General features: G+C 32.5%; 2 protein-coding genes and 1 long non-coding RNA gene across 6 annotated transcripts; 2 read left to right on the top strand and 1 right to left on the bottom strand.

The window, feature by feature from the left end:
* Positions 1-245: 245 nt before the first annotated feature.
* On the bottom strand, positions 246-2,478 carry LOC124949232. The gene is made up of 2 exons (XR_007101002.1): positions 2,307-2,478; positions 246-347 (listed from the first exon to the last, which is right to left on the bottom strand). It is a non-coding gene; the product is annotated as an uncharacterized LOC124949232 (long non-coding RNA).
* A 331-nt stretch (positions 2,479-2,809) lies between these two features.
* On the top strand, positions 2,810-11,493 carry LOC124949220 (integrin beta pat-3-like). Of its 4 annotated transcripts, XM_047493962.1 has the most exons (16): positions 2,810-3,498; positions 3,957-5,044; positions 5,243-5,444; positions 5,611-5,839; positions 5,960-6,053; positions 6,316-6,486; positions 6,584-6,682; positions 6,938-7,114; positions 7,753-7,911; positions 7,984-8,118; positions 8,395-8,685; positions 9,295-9,528; positions 10,277-10,390; positions 10,740-10,917; positions 10,998-11,137; positions 11,364-11,493. In XM_047493962.1, exons 2-16 carry the CDS (start codon positions 4,850-4,852, stop codon positions 11,430-11,432), a joined length of 2,487 nt encoding a protein of 828 aa, XP_047349918.1. In that variant the 5' UTR covers positions 2,810-3,498; positions 3,957-4,849; the 3' UTR covers positions 11,433-11,493. The 4 variants fall into 4 exon arrangements, 3 of the variants coding, with proteins under 3 accessions (XP_047349918.1, XP_047349919.1, XP_047349920.1); XM_047493963.1 differs by lacking the exon at positions 6,938-7,114 and having other exon boundaries at positions 2,811-3,498; XM_047493964.1 differs by lacking the exons at positions 6,584-6,682; positions 6,938-7,114 and having other exon boundaries at positions 2,812-3,498.
* Positions 3,220-4,202, top strand: LOC124949379 (integrin beta-PS-like). The gene is made up of 2 exons (XM_047494372.1): positions 3,220-3,498; positions 3,957-4,202. Exons 1-2 carry the CDS (start codon positions 3,220-3,222, stop codon positions 4,200-4,202), a joined length of 525 nt encoding a protein of 174 aa, XP_047350328.1.
* Positions 11,494-20,643: the final 9,150 nt, after the last annotated feature.

The following is a 20,643-nucleotide window of genomic DNA, read 5'->3' as shown; positions in this document are numbered from 1 at the left end:
ATAATATTATAATATTACGTTATAATATATTATTATAACGTTAGATAATAATAATGTTTTAAAAATTTCTTTAAATAATAATAATAATAATAATAAAATAATAATAATAATAATAATAATAATAATATCCTTATTACAAAAACATTATAATAATATTTGTTACGATAATATAATATGAATATATATTATTGTAATATACAATATTAAAGAATATTACGATGTAAGCTTTACTTTTACGTACTTACTTTTACTTTTATTTACGATGTAAGTTTTACTTCTTTTTTTTTTCTTTCTTTCTTTTTTTGGTAAAAATTCTCCTTACACAAATGTTTCTAGAAACATTAAAGCTAGGAGCAAAGTACAAATATATAAATGTATGCGCGTAAATGATTAAGGAAAAAAAAAAAAAAAAAAAAAAAAAAAAAAAAAAAAAAAAAAAAAAAAAAAAAAAGAGAAAGAAAAAAAATTCTTTTGCGTCATAAAATATGATTATTCATTTATTAAAGACGATAAAATTGCAATTGACCTATTTCACCATTGACGTACTTGCACAGAAATTTGTTGCCTTTTCAATTAATAACGATATAATTATTGGAGCAAGGAACGATCGATCGATTCAAGATTTATTTCTACACTTTTATTTTTTCCAATAGTCAAATTTTCTTTACTAGATATTTTCGTTAGCTTCTTCGTTACATTAATAAATATAGATAATCCTGGCGCCGTCTACGTTTAAAATAATAACGTATTTTGATATATCTATGAGCCATGTAGTAAATGCCAAAAATTATCTTACTTCTCGAGTTTTATTCATATACGATAAAATCGATGATAAGAAATTCTTTGAGAAAAGATAAAAGGAAAAGAAAAAAAAAAAAAAAAAAAATAAAAAAGAAAAGAAAAAATTACGAGAGATCAATCAATGATAATTATTAAAAAGGTGAAAGTAATTTTTAATTGTTGAAGAGTGATAAAAAATAAATTAAAAAGAAGAAAAAAAGGAAAGAAAAATCGATAAAATTGTAAAAACGATATAACGAATCTATCTTTAACGGTAATTATAACATCGTACATACATATATACATATATATATATACATAGATGTATGTATATATAAACATCGAATCAAAATATCTAACCACGTGCTTTGAGATATGTAATTCGGTAACAATCATCAAAATTACATAACGCGATAATTTCAAAAAGCTTTCCCGGTCTATTTAAAGATTGTTAAATATGAATATACGTATCTAAGTAAATTATATATTCCCGTTGACCGATGAAATATTTACGATATAACGGTATGAAAAATGCGCTTTTGAATTTACCGCGCTCCTTACGACGACCTCTATTATTTATTTCATCGGTAATCACGTCTGAAGTGAAATGACGGGGACGGGGAGGGGAAGGAAGAAAGGAAACAAATTTTTTGTTTCTTTTTTTTTTTTTTTTTTTTTTTTTATAACATTTTATGAAAAATCGATCGAACCATCCCACGTATTTCCATTTAAATCGTTCCCTTTGTTTTCAAATGTATATTCTGTCGCATAATGTCACGTATAAATTATTAATAGAACGTCCATTGGCTATAACGAGGAATCAATAAAGTGCATTCGAACATGTAGAAATTCAATTGTAAGTTATGGTAGGCGAAAATGAGGTTAAGTTGGCAGAGAAAAAAAAAAAAAAAGAATTGGTACGTCGATAACTATTGGATGTTGTAGATACGTGCGAGTACGTTTCACCGGGAGATCTAACCTTAAAAAATAAATAAGTTTATCGTATTTATAAATATACGAGATCTATTATACCGTGGCAAAGAATAGGATTGTATAATATTTAACATTAGATCATAGTCGATGTTACGTGATTATGTTAAATAAGAAAAAATCACATTGTAGTGCTTACAAGGTTATGTACGGATACGTAAGTAAAATTTGAATGTTCGTTTTTTGTAACGAAATTTCGTCTTTCTTTTTTTGTTCGCCTTTTCTACGAGACTTGTAATTATTTATAGAATTTAATGGGGAAAGCGATTGGCCGGAATAAGGTTTTTTTTTTCTCTTCTTTTTTCTTTCGAAACCTACTCATTAATAATTCAAACTTTTGTAATTTTCTTCGAGAGCTTCGATTATATAATGTCTTTTTGTACGATCTTCCCTCGAATCAATGATTCTCGTAGGGTAGTGATAATTTATGAAACACGAATGTACATTATCGATACAGTCGGTTTCTTTCTTGTTTCCTTTTTACCTCTTTTCAATTTAGAAATACATTTCGGACGAGAGTATTTTATTCGACTTACCTATTATCACGAAATCTCCTAGCGAAGAGACAGTCGCCAATGCGGTTCTTACTGTGTTCGGCAATTGAATGAACTATTCATATTAGATGAACTTATGAACAGTCTCTTTTTTACCGCCATCTAACGATAAGAATTTCATACGCACACGTAATTATACTCCTTCGATAAAGAAGATTTCTATATTACCGTTAATTTAAGTTACACAGATATATGGAAGATGACGCCCTACGTATCTCATTTAAGGTTTAAATAAATTTTGAAATTTGATTTTTGAATGTGGAGCATCTGCTTTAAAGAACATAAGAAAAAAGAACAGAACAAAACAAAACAAAACAAAAAAAAAAGAAACAAAAATATATTACAATACAAAATTTTTTCTACAATAGTAATATTATATTATATGAATGCATAAGACTGTAAAGAACGAAAGTGGAAATTATTTCTAAAGATTCCTTTCTTCTTTTCCTAACGTACGTATATAAAGCGACGAATATGAATTATCATCGCTAGAAGGATTGTAGAAATAACGAACTTTGAGAAGAAGAAAATGAACAGAAAAAGAAAAAAAAAAAAAAAATGAAAAAAGAACATTTTCTTGCTGGTAATTCCGACATTCGCGTCGGAATAAAAGCGATTCTGACGTAGGATGTTTATCAATCGACGTGCTTATCAAAGAGTTCAGAATTTTTCAACGATTAAAGTACTATTTTAAAACGAGAATAATATCTTCTCAGCTTCCACGAGTTTGTCCATTACGATTCGGAGATTTCTCTCTCTCTCTCTCTCTCTCTCTCTCTCACTTTCTTTTTTTCTTCTCTTTCTCTCTTTCTTTTTCTTTTTTTTTTCTTTTTCTTTTTTAATCTCTTTTTCTTAAAAAGCGTTCGCGTCCCGGCATTCGTGATTTCGCGTGAAAATGTTGCGGAAGTTGTTGCTATCGTCAAAGATATTTTTATTGATTCTGTTCTATTGTTGGGCACAGGATGATCCATGTACGGCACGCCACTCACCAAAGAAATTGTCGAACGCCATAGACGATTGTAGAGCCGACAATGCGACCGCAAAAGTGTGTAACGACCGTGGCCAGTGCATTTGTGGTTTTTGCGAGTGTTTTTATCGGACCAATCCAACGGAAAGGATTTATGGGAAATATTGCGAGTGCGACAATTTTTCGTGCGAGCGCGTTAATTCACGGGTAAATATTCATTTTCGTTCCTTTCTGTTCTTTTTACTTTTGCTTTTTTTTTTTTTTATTCTTACTTTTTTATTTTTTTATTTCCTTCTCACTTCCTTTATTTCTTTCTTTTTTTCTTTTCATCTAATCGAACAAGATATTTCCTTTTATCGAATAAATTTCATCGTTTCACATTTCTTCCGAACGTTATTTATTTGTTTATTTTTTTTCTCTTCCTTTCTTTTTTTTTCTCCCCTTTTCACGATACCAATTTGTACAATTACGACGTTTCTTATGCGTTTCGTTTCTTTTTTTTTCTTTCCTGCTTATGTGCGACAATTTATAGAAAATAAAATCATAAATAGAATATTTTTTAATATAAAACGTATCTCAAAGTTTGCCTTATTCCGATTAATTTTATCTATAAATACATTTAACACGTTTTCTTTATCAATCGTATTTAAACGAACTTTTCGTAGCTGTGCAATGGTCATGGGATTTGTTCATGCGGTACCTGTCATTGCTCACCAGGATGGACCGGTACTGGCTGCGATTGCAGCACGTCCACTGCTAGTTGCATAGATCCAGAAAATAACGATGGACTTTGTAATGGTCATGGAGAATGCGTTTGCGGGGAATGTAACTGTCAGGAGGATCAAGATGGAAGATATACTGGCAGATATTGTCAAAGATATAAGAAAAAAATGAGCCTTCTGTCTAATTAACGACTGAATTGATTTCGATTTTGATTTCGTCGGAAAAGAAACTTTTGTATTTTGTTTGTTTGTTTGTTTGTTTTTTTTTTTTTTTTTTTTTTTTTTTTTTTTTTTGATATAAATTATTTATAATAAAACGAAGAAGAAGATATTTAATAAAATTACGATCGTTTACAGAAGTCTTAATAAATGTATAGAAAGAGAGAGAGAGAGAGAGAGAGAGAGAGAAAATAATGATAATATAAAATAATCGATGCCGACGTACAGTCTCAATTTTGATTATCTCGAAAGAAAACGTCAAATGATTCATAAATAGAAAGAATAAACGATGAGATGAAATTTTTGTTTCTTTTCTTTGTTTTATTTTTTTCAATTTAAAAATTTTTATCATCCACAAGTGATGAGATTCTTTATATTTTATTTATTTAGAGAGAGAGAGACAGAGAGAGAGTGAGAAAATAAGAAAGAGACAAATCGCACTTGAAAATACTTATTTAATGACACACGCTGATCGTTTTATCGCGGTATCATTTCCGTGAAATACCGCAGTATCCTTCCTTTTAGCTCGTTAGTCATTAGCCGTATGTGAAAGTTTTTTCAACGGCCTCGGAATAGTTTTCGCCGATGCGAATAAAACGTTGCTAACTAAAACGATTATGAGTCGTTTAGACGTTGCAATCGTCTTCCCTGTACAAAACGTGTATTATCTTTTTCTTTTATTTTTTCTTCTTCCTATCATCGTTATATTAGTGTCAGCCGAACAGAAAAAGGATCCAGATAGTCTCTGTGCCTTACAAGAGACATGCGGGAAATGTTTGCAAACGTCAAATTGTGTTTGGTGTTCGACAAATGTAAGAAAAAATGTATATACATATCTGCTTCATAGATTTTTATCTAATACAAAATATCTGATAGAAAAAAAAAAAAAAATAGAAAAAAAAAAAAAAGAAAATATAAATATATATACACATTTTGTATTTATCCAAGTATTTAGGATAAAATTGTTAAATTATTATGTACATTTCCAAAATGATTTTGTCTTTACAAAGGCTTTCGGAATGAACGGACAAATAGTACGTTGCGTAACAAGAGATAAATTTCAAAGGGAAGGTAATTTATGGTGTAAAAATTCCGACGTGATTGATATCAAAAGTACGATGACTATTTTGGAAAATCGTCCGTTGTCATCTTCGAAAGGAGAAAATCCGGTTCAGATACAACCGCAACGAATAAAATTACGTTTGAGAAAAGGTAAAAATAATGTCTCTCTCTCTCTCTCTCGCTTTCTCTATACGTTCTAATTACATTCTAATTCAATCGTTTCAAAGAGATTTTTCTTTTTTTTTTCTTTGTTTCTTTTCTTTTTACTAATTGATGACAAATCGATTAATCATGAATATTTATAATTAATTCGAAGACGAGGAATATCGAATTATATTGAAATATACCCAAGCAGAGGATTATCCCGTTGATCTTTATTATCTTATGGATTTATCTGCCACAATGAAAAAATACAAAGAGAAATTGTCTGAATTGGCATTGAAATTAGAGGAAGCTATGTGGAAATTAACGTCGAATTTTCGTCTTGGTTTTGGAAGTTTCATCGACAAAGTTGTCCTACCGATGAGTAATACACACCCAACATGGTAATTGTTATCACTTTTCTACTTCTTTTTCTTTTCTTTTTTTTCCTTTTCTTTTTTTTTTTTCTTTGTTTATTTTTAAATCAGACCTATCGTAAAAATTATTATATATTTGCATTTAAGGTTGAAAAATCCCTGTTACCCTAAATCGAAATGTGCACCTGCGTATGGATTCAAACATCAGTTGTCTCTTACAGACAATGTAACACTTTTCAAGGTAAAATTTAACTTTATAAAAGAAAAAAGAAAAAAGAAAAAAGAAAAAAGAAAAAAAAAAAAAAAAGAAAAGTAAATAATTATAAGCAGGTATGTGAGATTATTTTTTACTTATTTCTTAGATTAAATTTTTTATATTGCATCTAAACGATACTAAAAGTAAATGAAATAAATGTTCGATGATATCGCTATTAATAAAACGTTAACGAATTACTACGATAATAGATAAATATTCGATAATAAATATAAATATTGTTTTTCAGGACAAAGTGAAGGAAATACCGGTCTCCGCAAATATCGACTTTCCCGAGGGTAGTTTAGATGCTTTGATGCAGGCAATAGTTTGTACCAATGAAATTGGATGGCGTGAGAAGGCTCGACATTTGCTCGTTCTTTCGACGGACGCGAGTTATCACATAGCAGGAGACGGAAAAGTAGGTTTAATTTTATTTATAATAAAACGATGATTTATCGATTTAACGATCGGTACAATGGTATTCAATATTAATCGATACCCAAGGATATTTTTAGTTGGCCGGTATAGTCGAACCAAACGATTGTCAATGTCATTTGGACGAAGAGGGATATTATAGTTATTCGTCTCTTCAAGATTATCCGTCCATTGCTCAGGTATGCCAATTTAAACTCGTAAGAGATTATGTAAAAGAGATTTACAATTAAAAGAGATACGATTAACGATCCACGAGATCGTTTTTTCTAATGAAATACCAATTGAATTAGGTACTTACTAGTTAGTAATTTTTTTTTTTTTTTTTTTTTTTTTTTTAATCATCCTAATCGCACACGATTAATCCGATCGTTTGAAAATCCATTTCAATGTATAAATTCAATCGATTTTTTTTTTTTTGTTTTTTTTTTGAACAGATCCATAAAAAATCACGAGAGCATAATATTAATATTATATTTGCCTTGCCGAAAAAGAAACGCACTCAGATTTATAGGATTTATCAACATTTAAGTAAAATCATCAGTGGATCGTCCATCGATACGATGGAGGGCAACGGTCAAAATATCGTTGCCCTTATCAGCAGACAATATGAGGTATTTTTGCAATTATTCTTTTACTTTTCTTTTTTCTTTTTTTTTTCCCCTTCTTTAACCTTTCATAACTGCGCTATTTTTTTTTTTTTTTTTTGAGGTTTTTTATTGATCCTTTTTCGAGGAGAAATATTCTCGAGAAAATTTCAATGTAATTCGAATCGCTAATAAACGAATGAAATAGCAATTAAAGGATTATCCAATCAATATATCAAATATTATTCCATTGATTTACATTCGTTCTTTCTTATGTTTTTTCTTTATCTTTTTTCTTGTAAAACTAATCGGTTATTATTCGATATTATAGTTTCAAAGATATCTACATGCATGTTAAATATAAAATTTTATTTATTTCGTTTTCGAACATTTTTCAAGAGATCGATTACGTGTAATTTAATCGATATAATGTCACATGACAAAATAACTTTAATCTCTTTTCTTTTTTTCTTTATTTTCTTTTTTCTTTTTTTATTTTTTTCTTCTTATCAGAAAGTTCATCGGAAAAGGTTATGATCAATGGTATTATAATTTCGTTACATTGAATTACGAGAATAGCGTAATAATATTTAATAATATCTGTACAATAAAAAAGAGAAAAAAAAGTGAGAGATATCATTAAATGACTTCATCGATTCATTTAGCAATTAGTGAGTTCCGTGTCGATGATGGATAATAAATCGAGCTTCATCGACGTTAAATACTATTCGCGATGTTTGAATGCAACCGAAAAATTAATGGAAAGAAACGAATGCGATGGATTACGTGTGGGTAACGTAATCGAATTCGAGATAGTTCTTAAGGTAAAGATAATATGAAAAATTCATTTATCTGTTTTCTTTCTTATGAATCATTTTTAATTTTGATTATTTAAGGCATATGAGTGCCCGACGAGTCCTCTTGAACGGCAAGAATTATTGCAAATAAAGCCACGAGGAATAAACGAGCGTTTGATCGTCGAAATAGAAATTATTTGTGATTGTCCTTGCGAAAGGAAAGAAAATATTGAGGTATGTATCTTAATTTATATAAATATATAAATATGAGTATATTCGTATCTATTAAATATTTATCTATGTTGGTATATTTATATGGTAGAAGAGAAAAAAAATATATACGACACTTCAAACTTCTTTTATCGCTGATAAATATATATATATATATATATATATATATATCATATGTAGATTAATTTACATATACATAGAGTAAAAAATTTAGATAAAAACAAAATACAGATAGATGCGTATTATAATCTAATCAAAAAGATAACCAATTTCTACCAGTTGAATTCATCGGGATGCAAAGAAAGAGGCACGTTGACTTGCGGTACGTGCTTTTGCAACGAAGGTTTTTACGGTAAACAATGCGAATGCGAGGGACATGAGTTCGGTTCGGTTAGTCAGAACTTAACGGAAGATTGCAAGGCAAGCAACACGAGTACCGAGATTTGCAGCGGTCACGGAACTTGCAAATGTGGTGTATGCAATTGTGCGAAACGCCAGAACCCGCAGGAAGTCTTTTATGGGAAGTACTGCGAATGCGATAACTTCTCTTGCAAACGAAGCGGAGATGAGGTGAGTTAGCTAATTGTCGTTTTATTTCGATATTATTTATAACGAAGGATATCGTTATATCCTTTGAAATAAATGTGACATTTGTGTTCTTTTATTATACGCCCACTCTCAGAATCGAATAAGATTCTCGATGAAATTTTTCAAATATTAAAAATATACACAAAAAAAAAAAATAAAAAACAAAGTATTTAAAATATTTATTATTATTAATATCGAATTTAATATACGAATGATACGCCTATTTCGATAATTTCTTCGAATTATTATTTACAGGCAAAAATGTGTGACTTGAACGAAGAAAATTTATATACGTATATTTACATTTCAAAAGAATTTAATTGTTCATTATAAAAATTAATTATACACATACGTATATATATATATATATATATATATATATATATATATACGAAAAGATATCATGCATTTTTGATAGATATCAAACAAATTACTATGGCCTTAACGTAGGAGACCATAGTAAAGAAAAAATACTTTTACTACTTTTACCAGATTTTCTTTTTGTTTTTTTCTTTTTTTCTTCCTACGTAATGCATCATCGTGATACCTACTAATGTCTTTTTTCCTTTTTTCCACTTCGATGCTTTTAAGGTCTGCGGCAAACACGGTAAGTGCGAATGCGGTAAGTGCAATTGCCGGCCAGGTTTTAGCGGCGAAACCTGTGATTGCAAAGAGACCAACAGCACGTGTATTCCTCCCTCGAGGGATAATGCCGAGGAAAGCTTGACGATTTGCAGTGGCCGCGGCGACTGCATCTGTGGAAAATGCCACTGTCACGAGAAGGATAAGATTCGATATTCTGGGGATTTTTGCGAGGAGTGTCCGGTGAGAGAAACATAAAGAAAGAGAACGAGAGAGAGAGAGAGAGAGAGAGACAGAACGATTTTCTTTCTCTTTTCTACATTTATCAGGCATGTCAATGTAATTTTATTTTATAAAATGTTTCTTTAAATTCAAAAAAAAAAAAGAAAAAAAAAAGACAGAAAAAAAAGAGAAACGTAGCCACGTGTTTCGACGAACATTTAAAATTTGACAAGGATTCTCTATGAGCAAGTATTTAATTGGATCATTTAAAATATTTTGTAAAACGTTATTATGAAAAAAAGAGAGAGAAAAAAAGAATATGCGCATTGCTAATTACACAGTTCTCATATTAGTTTCATTTTCGTTTAATTGACATGCCTGTTCAACATCTTCTTCTTCTTCTTCTTCTTCTTCTTCTTTTTTTTCTTCGTCTTCTTCTTCTTTCTCTTCTTTTTTCTTATCGCAAAGCTTCCACTTCACCAAGATAATTCGCATCTGTAATATTTTTTTTTTCTCTTCCTTTTTTCTCTCTTTCTTTTTTTTTTGCAAGACACCAACGTGCCTCCGCTCAACCTCCGACGATCGTCGTAAAGTCGGCGAATTAATCGTCTCACTTTTTTACGACTAATTACGTCGGTAGGTAAGGCGAACGTTGTCGGTTATTCGATAATTATCCGCCTCTCGAATTCCAAGCTACCCTACTCTCACGCGTGCGACGGATTTTCTCTTGGAATTTTTACAAGTTAATAATCGAAACGATTTTATACAGAATTGTCCCGGTCAGAGATGTGAGGAATTGAAAGATTGCGTCGAATGTATGGCTTATGGACTTGGTCCATTGGCAAAAAATGGAACTTGCGATTGTTTATATCGAATCGACATTGTAAGTAGTTTCATTAATTACAAATTATTATTCTTCAATCTTTTTTTTTTTATGTATATGTGTATATATAAAAAAGAAAAAAGAATATATATATATATATATATATAATATGTAGGTTTATAATTATAAGATATAAATAAATGTTCGTAGATCATGCTAATTAGATGTGGTACAGTAAGTTGTTACTATTTTTTTTTTGTTTCTCTTTTATTTTACGTATTTAAATAATTATTTAATTAATTAGAGAAACAAAAAAAAAAAAAAAGAAAAGAAAGAAAAATAGAATCGTGTCCTTTTGACAATTTTTCAAGTTGCTTCTTTTCTTTTTTTTTTTTTTTTCTTTTCGCAGGTAGACATTGTAAGAGAAGATCCTGAAAATGATTATAAATCGGATGCTCACTTTTGTCGTACCGACGGTGATCAAGATTGTTTCTTTCTTTTCAAATACACGTACGTAGGAAAAGATAACGTGATAAAAATTTTGGTGCAAAGGGAGAGAGAATGTCCAGTACCAATCAACGTATTAGGTAATTTATTGTTTTTTCAAACCTATTGAAAGAATTATTATAAAAGGAGAAAATAACGTATACAATAATTGTTTTCGTAGGCGTTACATTGGGCGTCGTAATGGGTACGATATTTCTAGGCTTATTGATTATTTTAATATGGAAGATATATACTATGATTCACGATAAGAGAGAATACGAAAAATTTCAAAAAGAATGTTTATTGGCCAGATGGGATCGAGTAAGCGATTTTTATTTTATTATTATTATTATTTTTTTTATTATTATTATTATTATTATTACAATTTTTTGTTCAAACAAACTTACGTTAATGAATTTCATTTCAGGTTGGTAAAGCTATTTCATATCACACTTTATTATTATTTATTTATTTATTTATTTATTTATTGTTCGTTGTTTTGCATATACAAACAAACAAACTTATGTTAAAATAAAATTCATTTCAGGGTAACAATCCCCTCTACAAGCAGGCAACGTCAACTTTTAAGAATCCTACGTTCAACGAAAATATATAGAATGATATAATGATAGAATAAATCGATATCATTTAATAATCAATGTTAGTTTAGAGAAGAAGAAAAAAAGAAAAAGAAAAAAAAAAGAAAAAGAAAAAATTAATTGTAATCATATGAAATTGTTGTATACATTTGTTGTCCAATTGTATACATTTGTATACAATTGTTGTCAACAAACATACATACACATACATATTATATATACATAGATAATATCGCATATACATAGAGTTATATATCGCATATATGCATGCGAGTTTGGTGCATTCCGACAACTAGCGCCACCGTATTGGAAGTAGAACTGCAAGAAGAAGTGCAGGCGCCATGTTGTTTAATTGACGACTAATGAGCGAGCCAATCAGGCGACGACGCTGAACGTCCTCGACTTCGTCTCTCGCGTTAAACGAGCAAGACTCTTTTCTTCCTTTTTTTGCACTTCATTTTTTTGTTATCCTTCTTTTTTCTCTCTCCCTCTCCCCCTCTCTTTCCTTATTACACTGGGAAAGGATATCTCTCTCTCTCTCTTTTTTTTGTTTCCTTTTACCTTACTGATCCCCCCGCCCCACCCCCACTACTATGTTTTCGTGCTTCGTTACATTACAGGATAAATTCCGAAAAAAAATGTCTAAACGAAGGAGTTAGGTTCTTCCATCGAGAGAAACGTGAAACGAAGGCGATCGCTCGTAAATCAATTTTAAATTTGATCGAGTCTTCCTTTCGAAAAAAGTAAAGAAAGAAACAGAGAGAGAAAGAAAGAGAAAGAGAGAGAGAGAGAGAGAGAGAGAGAGAGAGAGAGAGAGAGAGAGATAGATCCTGACTCCTCCTGAGAGTTCGATTGTTTCGAATATCCTCTGGCCTCGTACTTTATTGCCATGCCTGACTCGAGGAGGGCAACCACGTAAGGAGCTCGTAAATTCGTCACCAGACTTGGCTCCCGCTGCAAAAGCCCTGAAGGGACTCGAACCACCCTATAAGATAGTACTTATTTCTTCTCGAGTAGTCAGAAAGCTAAAGCTCTGAACACATTGAGATACCTACGACTTGATTAGCCATCACAACTCGAAAGATTATCGTCGGCCATTTTTTTATTTTTTCTTTTTCTTGTTTGTTTCGTTTCTTCCTCTTCCTCTCTTTCTTTTCTCTATCTTTTTCTTTTTTTTCTTTCTTTCTTCTTTTTTTTTTTTTTTTTTTTTTTTTTTTTTTTTTTTTTTTTTTAATCAACCTCCCCCAAGACTCGATAATAAAAATTACAAAATGCATCTTAGAAAATTATATACACTTTTCAAACGTATCCTCTATATATTTCTATCTATCTATCTAGTCTTTTTCTCATCTCATTGGCATAACTTTATTTGTTGCTCCCTGGCCATCAATCACCGCGCCTTTAACGCCTCGTAAAGAGTAGAAACGTGCCGTTTGAAATGGGCAGTGCCACGCCTTTTAGTTCTGTTCCGTGTGCCACGGAGAGCAACGGCGAACGTCATTTGGTTGACTTACGTTCGCAAATGGAGATCGGCCTGATGAGTCGAGGAGTAATTAACCACCGGCTTTCGCTTCCATCTTGAAAAATTTTAAAAACCTTTTTTCTTTCTCTTTCTCTCTCTCTCTCTCTATATGTATGTGTGTGTGTGTGTTATTAGTTTCTTTGTTTTTTTTTCTTTTCTTCCCTTTTCTGTTTTTACGAAAATGGCGGTGGATGTTTGTGGAAAATGGAAAAAAGAGGGGAAGAATAAATATCGTAAAGGAAATATTTTCTTTCTTGCAAGATATTATCTGAAAAAGTTTAAAGATAAAAAATTATAATGGTATAAAGCGTGTGTCAATAAGCGTCGACGAACTTTCCGAAGAAAAATAAAACTAAACGTAGTCGCGAAGACAAGTTTCGGCAATAAAAAATGTTAGAAGCTAACTGGGGTTGGCCCATGGAATACGAAGAAAGAGAGGAAAGAGTAGAGAAAGCGGGGAGAGAGAGAGAGAGAGAGAGAGGATCCCCGGCGTATACACTAAATCACCGCCGCACGTCCGTTTCTTTACATTGTAGAGATTTTATTGATTATTTTACGGCCGGGAACATTGTAAATCTCTTCATCCACCGTCGGTTGCCCTCACGGAGCTAGCCATGCTAAGCTGCCCCGATCGGGCGCCCATAGCGCCAATTATGCGAGTCCGCGAGCATTGCTCGCTGTCTTCCCCTCTTCTTTCTTTCTTTCTTTCTTCTTCTTCTTCTTCTTCTTCTTATTTTTTATCTTCCTCCTCTTCTTCTTCTTCTTCTTCTTCTTCTTCTTCTTCTTCTTCGGTATGGCGGATCGCGAAATACCTTAGATCGCAGAGCTTTAGTTCAATCAAGTATTTTTTCTCGATCAAAATCTATATTTTCAAGGGATTATGATACTGATTAAAATTTTCGAACGATATATATAAAAAAAAAAAAAATTAAGAAAAATAAAGAAAAAAGAAAGATAAAAGCGTTCGCTTTCGATATCGCATAAATTATTTTTAAAAATAATTACGTAGAATAATCAATGTCTATTCTTTTCTTTTTTTCTTTCATTTATTTAAATCTTTCAAAACAACATTCCGAATGTTCGAACATTTTCTTTCTCTCTCTCTCTCTCTCTCTCTCTTCTTTTTCCCCATGTCAATAGAACTTGCATTCGAGGAGAAAAAGAAAAATATTCTTTCTTAAAAGCGTAGTTACGTGAGGATGCTCGTGAGAAAGGAAGTATGAGAAGGGAAAAAAAAAAAAAGAAAATGAAAAAAAAAAGAAAGAAAAGAAAAAGAAAAACAGGAAAAAGAAAAAAGAAAATAAAAAATAAGAAGAAATAAAAAAAAAAGTAGAGAAAAAAGATAAAGAAAAGAGAAAGAAAGAAATCGTCTCGTTACGGCGATAAAACGAATACATACATGCATAGTACGAGAGAATAACCGTGGTAGTTTACACGGTCGTGAAACGAGCGAAGGCGACAGGTATCTTTGAAAGTTGATTTATGCCGCGCGCGCCTTCGGTCGGTACGTTTTACCTTTCGTCTCGTTCGCAGAACAATGTTGTTCGTTTTCGCGGCCGCTAATGACCGACGCCGGTGCCTTAATTAGAACCAAATACGGGCCAATCAGCCCCCGGGGTCTGCCACGGTCTATGTATTCGTCGCCTTCGTTTCGAGCTTTCGAGTTGAAACCAAACTATACTCGTTCTAACCGGCTTCTTTAACTCCTTCCTTGTACAAACTTCCTACGTATTACCTATGGATATTTTAACGATCGACAAGAAAAAAAAGAAAAGAGAGAGAAGGAGAGAGAGAGAGAGAGAGAGAGAGAGAGAGAGAGAGAGAGAGAAAACGTCTTTCTGAAACGACTCCATTTTTTTTCCATATTTTTAATAATTTACAAATATATAGTTTCATTTGATTACGAATAAATATATGATAGATATAAATTATATTAGATTACGTGATACAATAACAGGACTTGCTCAGTTAACATTTTAAAATTAATGTTAAATTTAACAACGAAATATATCACATAACAATGTCTGCTAAATTCATACATTATTTCTACGAAACGATCGGAATTATCTATAATAAATATTTATATGAAATATTATAAAATAGATATTACGATTTAACATCGTAGATATGTTTCAAGTAAAATAAATTAATACGAAAGAATATACGAATAACTGATTTAACGTGATAGTCGTGGCTATCGTTAAAAGTCATAGTGGAATGAGGTCAAAATCAGAAAGGTATAAGGTCAAGGGTGTCTCGATAACCGTGCGCATCACCCTTCCAATCTTTTTTCTTTTTTCTTTCTTATTTTTTTTTTTTTTTTTTTGGTCCATTCGCATCAATCCGACGGGTTGAGTAAGGAGTAGGTAAGTTATAAGTCTTTAGCTTCGTTCGCGAAGTAGCTGCCGCCGTCTAGCTCTGGAGTCGTGCTTGTTCTCGGATGTTGGTGGCTATGTACCAACTTGGATGATTCTCTTGGTCGAGCACTCTCGCTCGGTCGACTCAGGCAGGCTCCGAGGCTCGTTAGTTGGAGCCCGTAAATCAAGCCGCAGGGGTGCCAACTCGCTAATACGCCCGGGGTTCTCCGAAGAAAGAAGAAGAAGATAGGACGACTCCGAGTTCGCGCCGTAAAGGCGAGTTGCGCGCCGCACGGTAAACGTTCGGCGTATCTCACCGATGATAATGAGTTTGTTAAATGGATTAATATTCCTTTTTACATGTGTGGGTATGTTCGTTTGTATGTGTATATGTAATATCACTAACACATATGTTAAATAAGTAGATAGATACGTGCATGTAACACCGAGCGTATTATATCCCGTGTACTCCCGATTGAAAATCTTTTCTTTAGATATGATACATATGTAAGGTAGTTATACGTAGCCATGGGCAACGGTAGTCGTGATTTGTCAAAAAATTTCTATTGGCGGTATCCCTTTGAACTCACCCTTTCTCAATCCATCCTATCTCTTTGTCTCTTATATCGACAGATATGTACCTTATAGATACGTAAAAATCTAACGAGTTCAATTATCCTGCGTACTGTTTCGTGTAGTAAAGGAAAAAAATAAAAAATAAAAAAAATAAAAAAAAAAAAAAAAAAAAAAAAAAAAAAAAAAAAAAAGAAGTAAAGGATAAGAAGAATAAAGAATAAATTTATTTGCATTCAGAATAATTATCTCGATTGAATAATTATGTCTCGACAGGAAAGAGAAAATAATATTTCATTAACGAATGCAATAAAAAAAAAAAAAAAAAAAAGAAAAAGAAAAAAGAAGAAACAGAAAGAAGAAAAGGAGAAAAGATGTAAAAAATGGTCATTTAAACGTTCCACATGTACATATATATATATATTGGATATACATTCTTTACGTGGGATAGATAAGTACTTACTCAAGTACTTAGAAATCATTTTAAGAATCATTTCGTAGAAAGGAGATAAGTTGGTAGTAGTGAATGATCTACACGGGCATACGGTTAATATCGTTCTCGTTCCCGTTCGAGAACAGGAGAATCGAATTTAGTGCGCTCCTGGAGGCAGATATCGGGTATGCAGTCGCGTATGCAGTCGGATAATTAATGGAGCCGGTAATGAGCTGATTATTATTAATAATATTTAGCCGAGGTTAAGCCGGCGCGACCCCGCGCTACGGTGGAGCTCGGCTCCTCGTTAATTGAATCTGCCAATCATCGTAATGAGCGTCAGCGCCGGATCCGCTGTCCGCTCCTTTCGTTTGTGCTTGTATTCGTGCTCTGAGAAACAGAGAGAGAAAGGCAGATAGATTGAGAGAGAGAGAGAGAGAGAGAGAGAGAGAGAGAGAGAGAGAGAGAGAGAGAGATGAAGAACTTGATGCTCGTCAGTCCCGAAAAAGAATATATACGCATCGTCTTCTCTTACCGACCACCCTTGTTCCTTTTCCATCCCTTTCCTCCACCTTCTTCTTCTTCTTCTTCTTCTTCTTCTTCTTCTTCTTCTCTTTCTTCTCTTTCTTCGTCTTTGAGAAATGCGAACAATTTTCTCGCTAGTGTTAATGCCCAACGAACTTTTGCAAAGATTTTATTTTCTCCCATTGAAATTTCATTGGGATAAAAGTTTTTGGAATCTCTTTCTACCCATTCCATCCCATCCCTTCTCCTCGATTCGTCAGTTCAAATAATTCAGACCCTTTTTCTTCCCTATCTTCTTTCTTTTCTTTTCTTTTTTCTTAAATATATATATATATATATCTACACATACATACATATAATCATTTACGTAATTTTTTTCCTCTCTCTCTTTTTCCTTTTTTAATCCTCCTTATTATTAGACGAAAGAAAATAGGAAAGTAAAATAAAAAATAGAAATTTATTATTGCTCATGTATTTTTCATCGACGTGCTTCAACATACGTTGATTATTATCGTTTGAATTTTAAATTACATAGGTATAATCTATAAATATGTAAGGCAAACGTATTAACTGCTTTAAGAGAATTTATATTTTGTCAACGTTATCTATCATTCGTGTCTTGTATATTTTTTTATTTTCTTTTATTTTTTTGTTTTTTTTTTTTTGTTTTTTTCTATTATCGACATCAGTAAAATTTGAACGTAAAGTGATAAAGCAAAGAGAAACGAAGAAAAATAAATAAAAAAAAAAGAAAAAAAAGAAAAAAAAATGAAAAGGAAGAAGACGAACACGCACGGCATTCTCTACCTGGATAGTAAAAATGGTAACAGAAAAGACGGATGAGTTTGTTCATTATAACTCTGAGACCCTAATGTCTTATAAGTAGCGACGATAAGCTGACGCCGGACGAATATGTTTCGTCCTTTTTCTACGTTCGATAAGAAAGACTTTGTGTGCCTGTTCTCTGTCCGCATAGACCTCTTATAAAATCCTTTGGCATATTTTTTCGATGACTCACTTTGGAAAGGGACAAAAAACGAAAAAGAAAAAAAAAACAGAAAGGGAAGAAAAAAGAAGGAAATGGAAAAAAGAAAAAGAATAAAGTAAAAAAAAAAAAAAAATAAAAAAAAAAAGAAAGCAAGAAAAAAAGCGACGAGAAAAAAGGCCACTTTCATAATTCGTTCATGCATATTCCATTTTCTGTATAAAATACTCAACTTATTTTATATCCGCTACGAAATATTTTTCGCGATGATTTACGGCGGAAAGAAAGAAAATAAAAAGAAAAATAAAACGAAGAAATAAAAGAACGGAAAAGTACAAAGAAAAAAAAAAACAAAGAAAAACTTAAAAAGAAGATAAAGCAAAAGGAGAACAAGAAATAAAATAAAAACATATTTTCCTAGTTCCTCCATAAATATTCAATTTTCTGCAATTATTATTTAATTATTATATATCTGCAATTATTATAATTTCATATGCCTATTGCGAAATATTATACCATACTAATCATAAAGCAACGAATTATACTATAGTAAACAATTTATAATATTTAAGTATATCTCGTCGTATCCTTTCCTTTTTATCTTTCTTTTTTTTTTTTTGTTTTTTTTTTATATTTTTCTTTTTTTTTTTTTTTTTTTCTTTTATTTCACATCACGAGGAGCAAATAAGTAAATACTTATTTAAGAAGGGTATAAGAAAAAAGAAAGAAAAACAAAAAAAAAAAAAAAAAGAAAAAGAAAAAGAGAACTCGTGTGCTTACAACACTACGTGTTGTTCACGTACCTAAGTACGTACGTACATATGAACTTAAGTACTTACTTACTTACTTACTTACTTACTTACATACATACATAGATGGATACTTACATGGTAGTTCGAAAAACTCGTTTCGTTCGACGCCCGGACCGGTGATCTCTCTCGCGTGTAGGAATTAATAGATTAGCGAAGGGCACGTCTCCTCTTAATTCCATCCCATTACGTTCCCGGGTGCTTTCGGTTTCTTGGCGCGAGGCGGGGCCCCACCGATTATGGTAGATAGCCGAAATCACTGCTGGACCTGGCGGAATTAGACCGAATTACCAAGCGCAGAGGCCCATGGACGATCATCGACGCTCGCAATTTCTTGCGGAATGATGAAAATGGCTGCCGTATGCCAGTTCCCCCCTCTCTCTCTCTCTCTCTCTCTCTATTTCTCTTGAAGGAGAGAAATATATATATATATATATATATATATATTGAATGATTACCTATACTTACAAAGCAGATAGGTATATCTCTAGATCGAAGAGGGGAACGATAATCGAATTAAATCGATTTACTCCTTTTTTATTATCCCCTTTGATCGAAAAAAAAGGAAAAAAAAAGGAAAGGAAACTTCTCTTCATACTTTTCTCGTTCCTTTCTCCTTTTTTTTTTTCTTCTGTCTCTTTCGTTTTACTGTTCCTTTCCTATTTTGCTTTTTTCCTTTCCTTCTTCTTCTTCTTCTCTTTTTTTTTTTTTCTTTTCTTTTCTTTTTCTATATATAAGCGGATACAACAGTTTTCACGAATCGTTGTTATTTCTTATAACCGTACGAATATCTTAGTGGCGTCGAGCTACCGAATGACGGGAGAAATTAATCAAAATAATCATGGCCGGTATCCTGCGGCGGTAGACGAAGCCTGTCATTTACTCTCTCTCTCTCTCTCTCTCTCTCTCTTTCCCTCTTTCTTTCTTTTTCCCTTTCTTCCTCTTCTTCCCTTCTTCCCTTTATACCTTTCCTGTCCGGTAGCCGACCAAAAATCTACTTCGGGGCTATTCGGCGATAGCTCCTCTTCCAGCAAAGGATGAATTTCAAATGAAAGGAGGGTAGGCCAAATCTAAGCCCAGGGCACCGAAATAAAGGGTATGGAAAGAATTTCATAAGGTCGTTTCGAACGAAGAGAACTTCAAATTTTCTGTCTTTTCGTAGCTCGAATTAGTCTCTCTCTCTTTCTCTCTTTCTTTCTTTATATCTATCCATCTATCTATCTTTATCTATCTGCTAAGAGGAGAAAAACAGAGAAATTTTTTACAGAGGGATGAGACAGAAGAAGGAATAGGAGAACGAGGATGAGAACAAGACGTAGAAGTAAGAAGGAGGAGGAGGAGGTGAAGGAAGAGGAGGTGGAGGTGGAAGAGGTGAAGGAGGAGGGTTCCACAACGCAAAGTAACGCCGTCGGACACGTGAATGAGAAACGGGCCGGTGCCTGCATGAAGGCAGGAGGTCCGAATGGGCCAATAACTTTGTGAGCTTATGTTCCTGGATATAAAGGGGACAGTGGTACTTCGTGTTACGATGCCACTCTCTCAGCCATCTACGTTATTCCTCTCTCTCTCTCTCTCTCTCTCTCTCTCTCTCTCTCTCTTTTTTTTCTTTTTACTTCAACTCCTCTCTCGCACTTCAAAAGTCGTCTCACTGATGCACGACTGTCGTTCCTATTCAAATGCACGCCCCTGCAAACCAAGGATGATGCCTCGAACAAATCCAACGAAATGATTCATGGCCGATCCTTGTTTCCACGAGATATCCTCACGGTCGCGTCATCTTTCTGTCTCTCTCTCTCTCTCTCTCTCTCTCTCTCTCTCTGTCTCTTTCTCTTTCTCTCTCTGAATGTGAAAGAGGAGAGAGAGAGAGAGAGAGAAATTTTTCCTGTATATCGTGAACAGGTGATCGAAGTGATTTCCAAAATTTTACTCGTTTAATCGTTTTTTTTATTTTTTTCTCCTTTTTCTTCCTTTTTTCTTTGCCCCGAAACGATTCACGATGATTAAAGAAAAATGAGACGTACCGA

This window comes from Vespa velutina, chromosome 5, assembly GCF_912470025.1.
Source record: "Vespa velutina chromosome 5, iVesVel2.1, whole genome shotgun sequence".
NCBI lineage: Eukaryota > Metazoa > Arthropoda > Insecta > Hymenoptera > Vespidae > Vespa > Vespa velutina.
This window is presented reverse-complemented; position numbering and strand designations above follow the sequence as displayed.

Bases quoted from the DNA above. Each gene is read 5' to 3' on its own strand.
- LOC124949379 (XM_047494372.1), top strand. From the start codon at position 3,220: ATGTTGCGGAAGTTGTTGCTATCGTCAAAGATATTTTTATTGATTCTG. The intron at 3,499-3,956 runs GTAAATATTCAT...AACTTTTCGTAG, and splicing joins GCGAGCGCGTTAATTCACGG to CTGTGCAATGGTCATGGGAT.
- LOC124949220 (XM_047493962.1), top strand. From the start codon at position 4,850: ATGAGTCGTTTAGACGTTGCAATCGTCTTCCCTGTACAAAACGTGTAT. The intron at 6,487-6,583 runs GTAGGTTTAATT...GGATATTTTTAG, and splicing joins ACATAGCAGGAGACGGAAAA to TTGGCCGGTATAGTCGAACC. The intron at 7,115-7,752 runs GTATTTTTGCAA...CGATTCATTTAG, and splicing joins TTATCAGCAGACAATATGAG to CAATTAGTGAGTTCCGTGTC.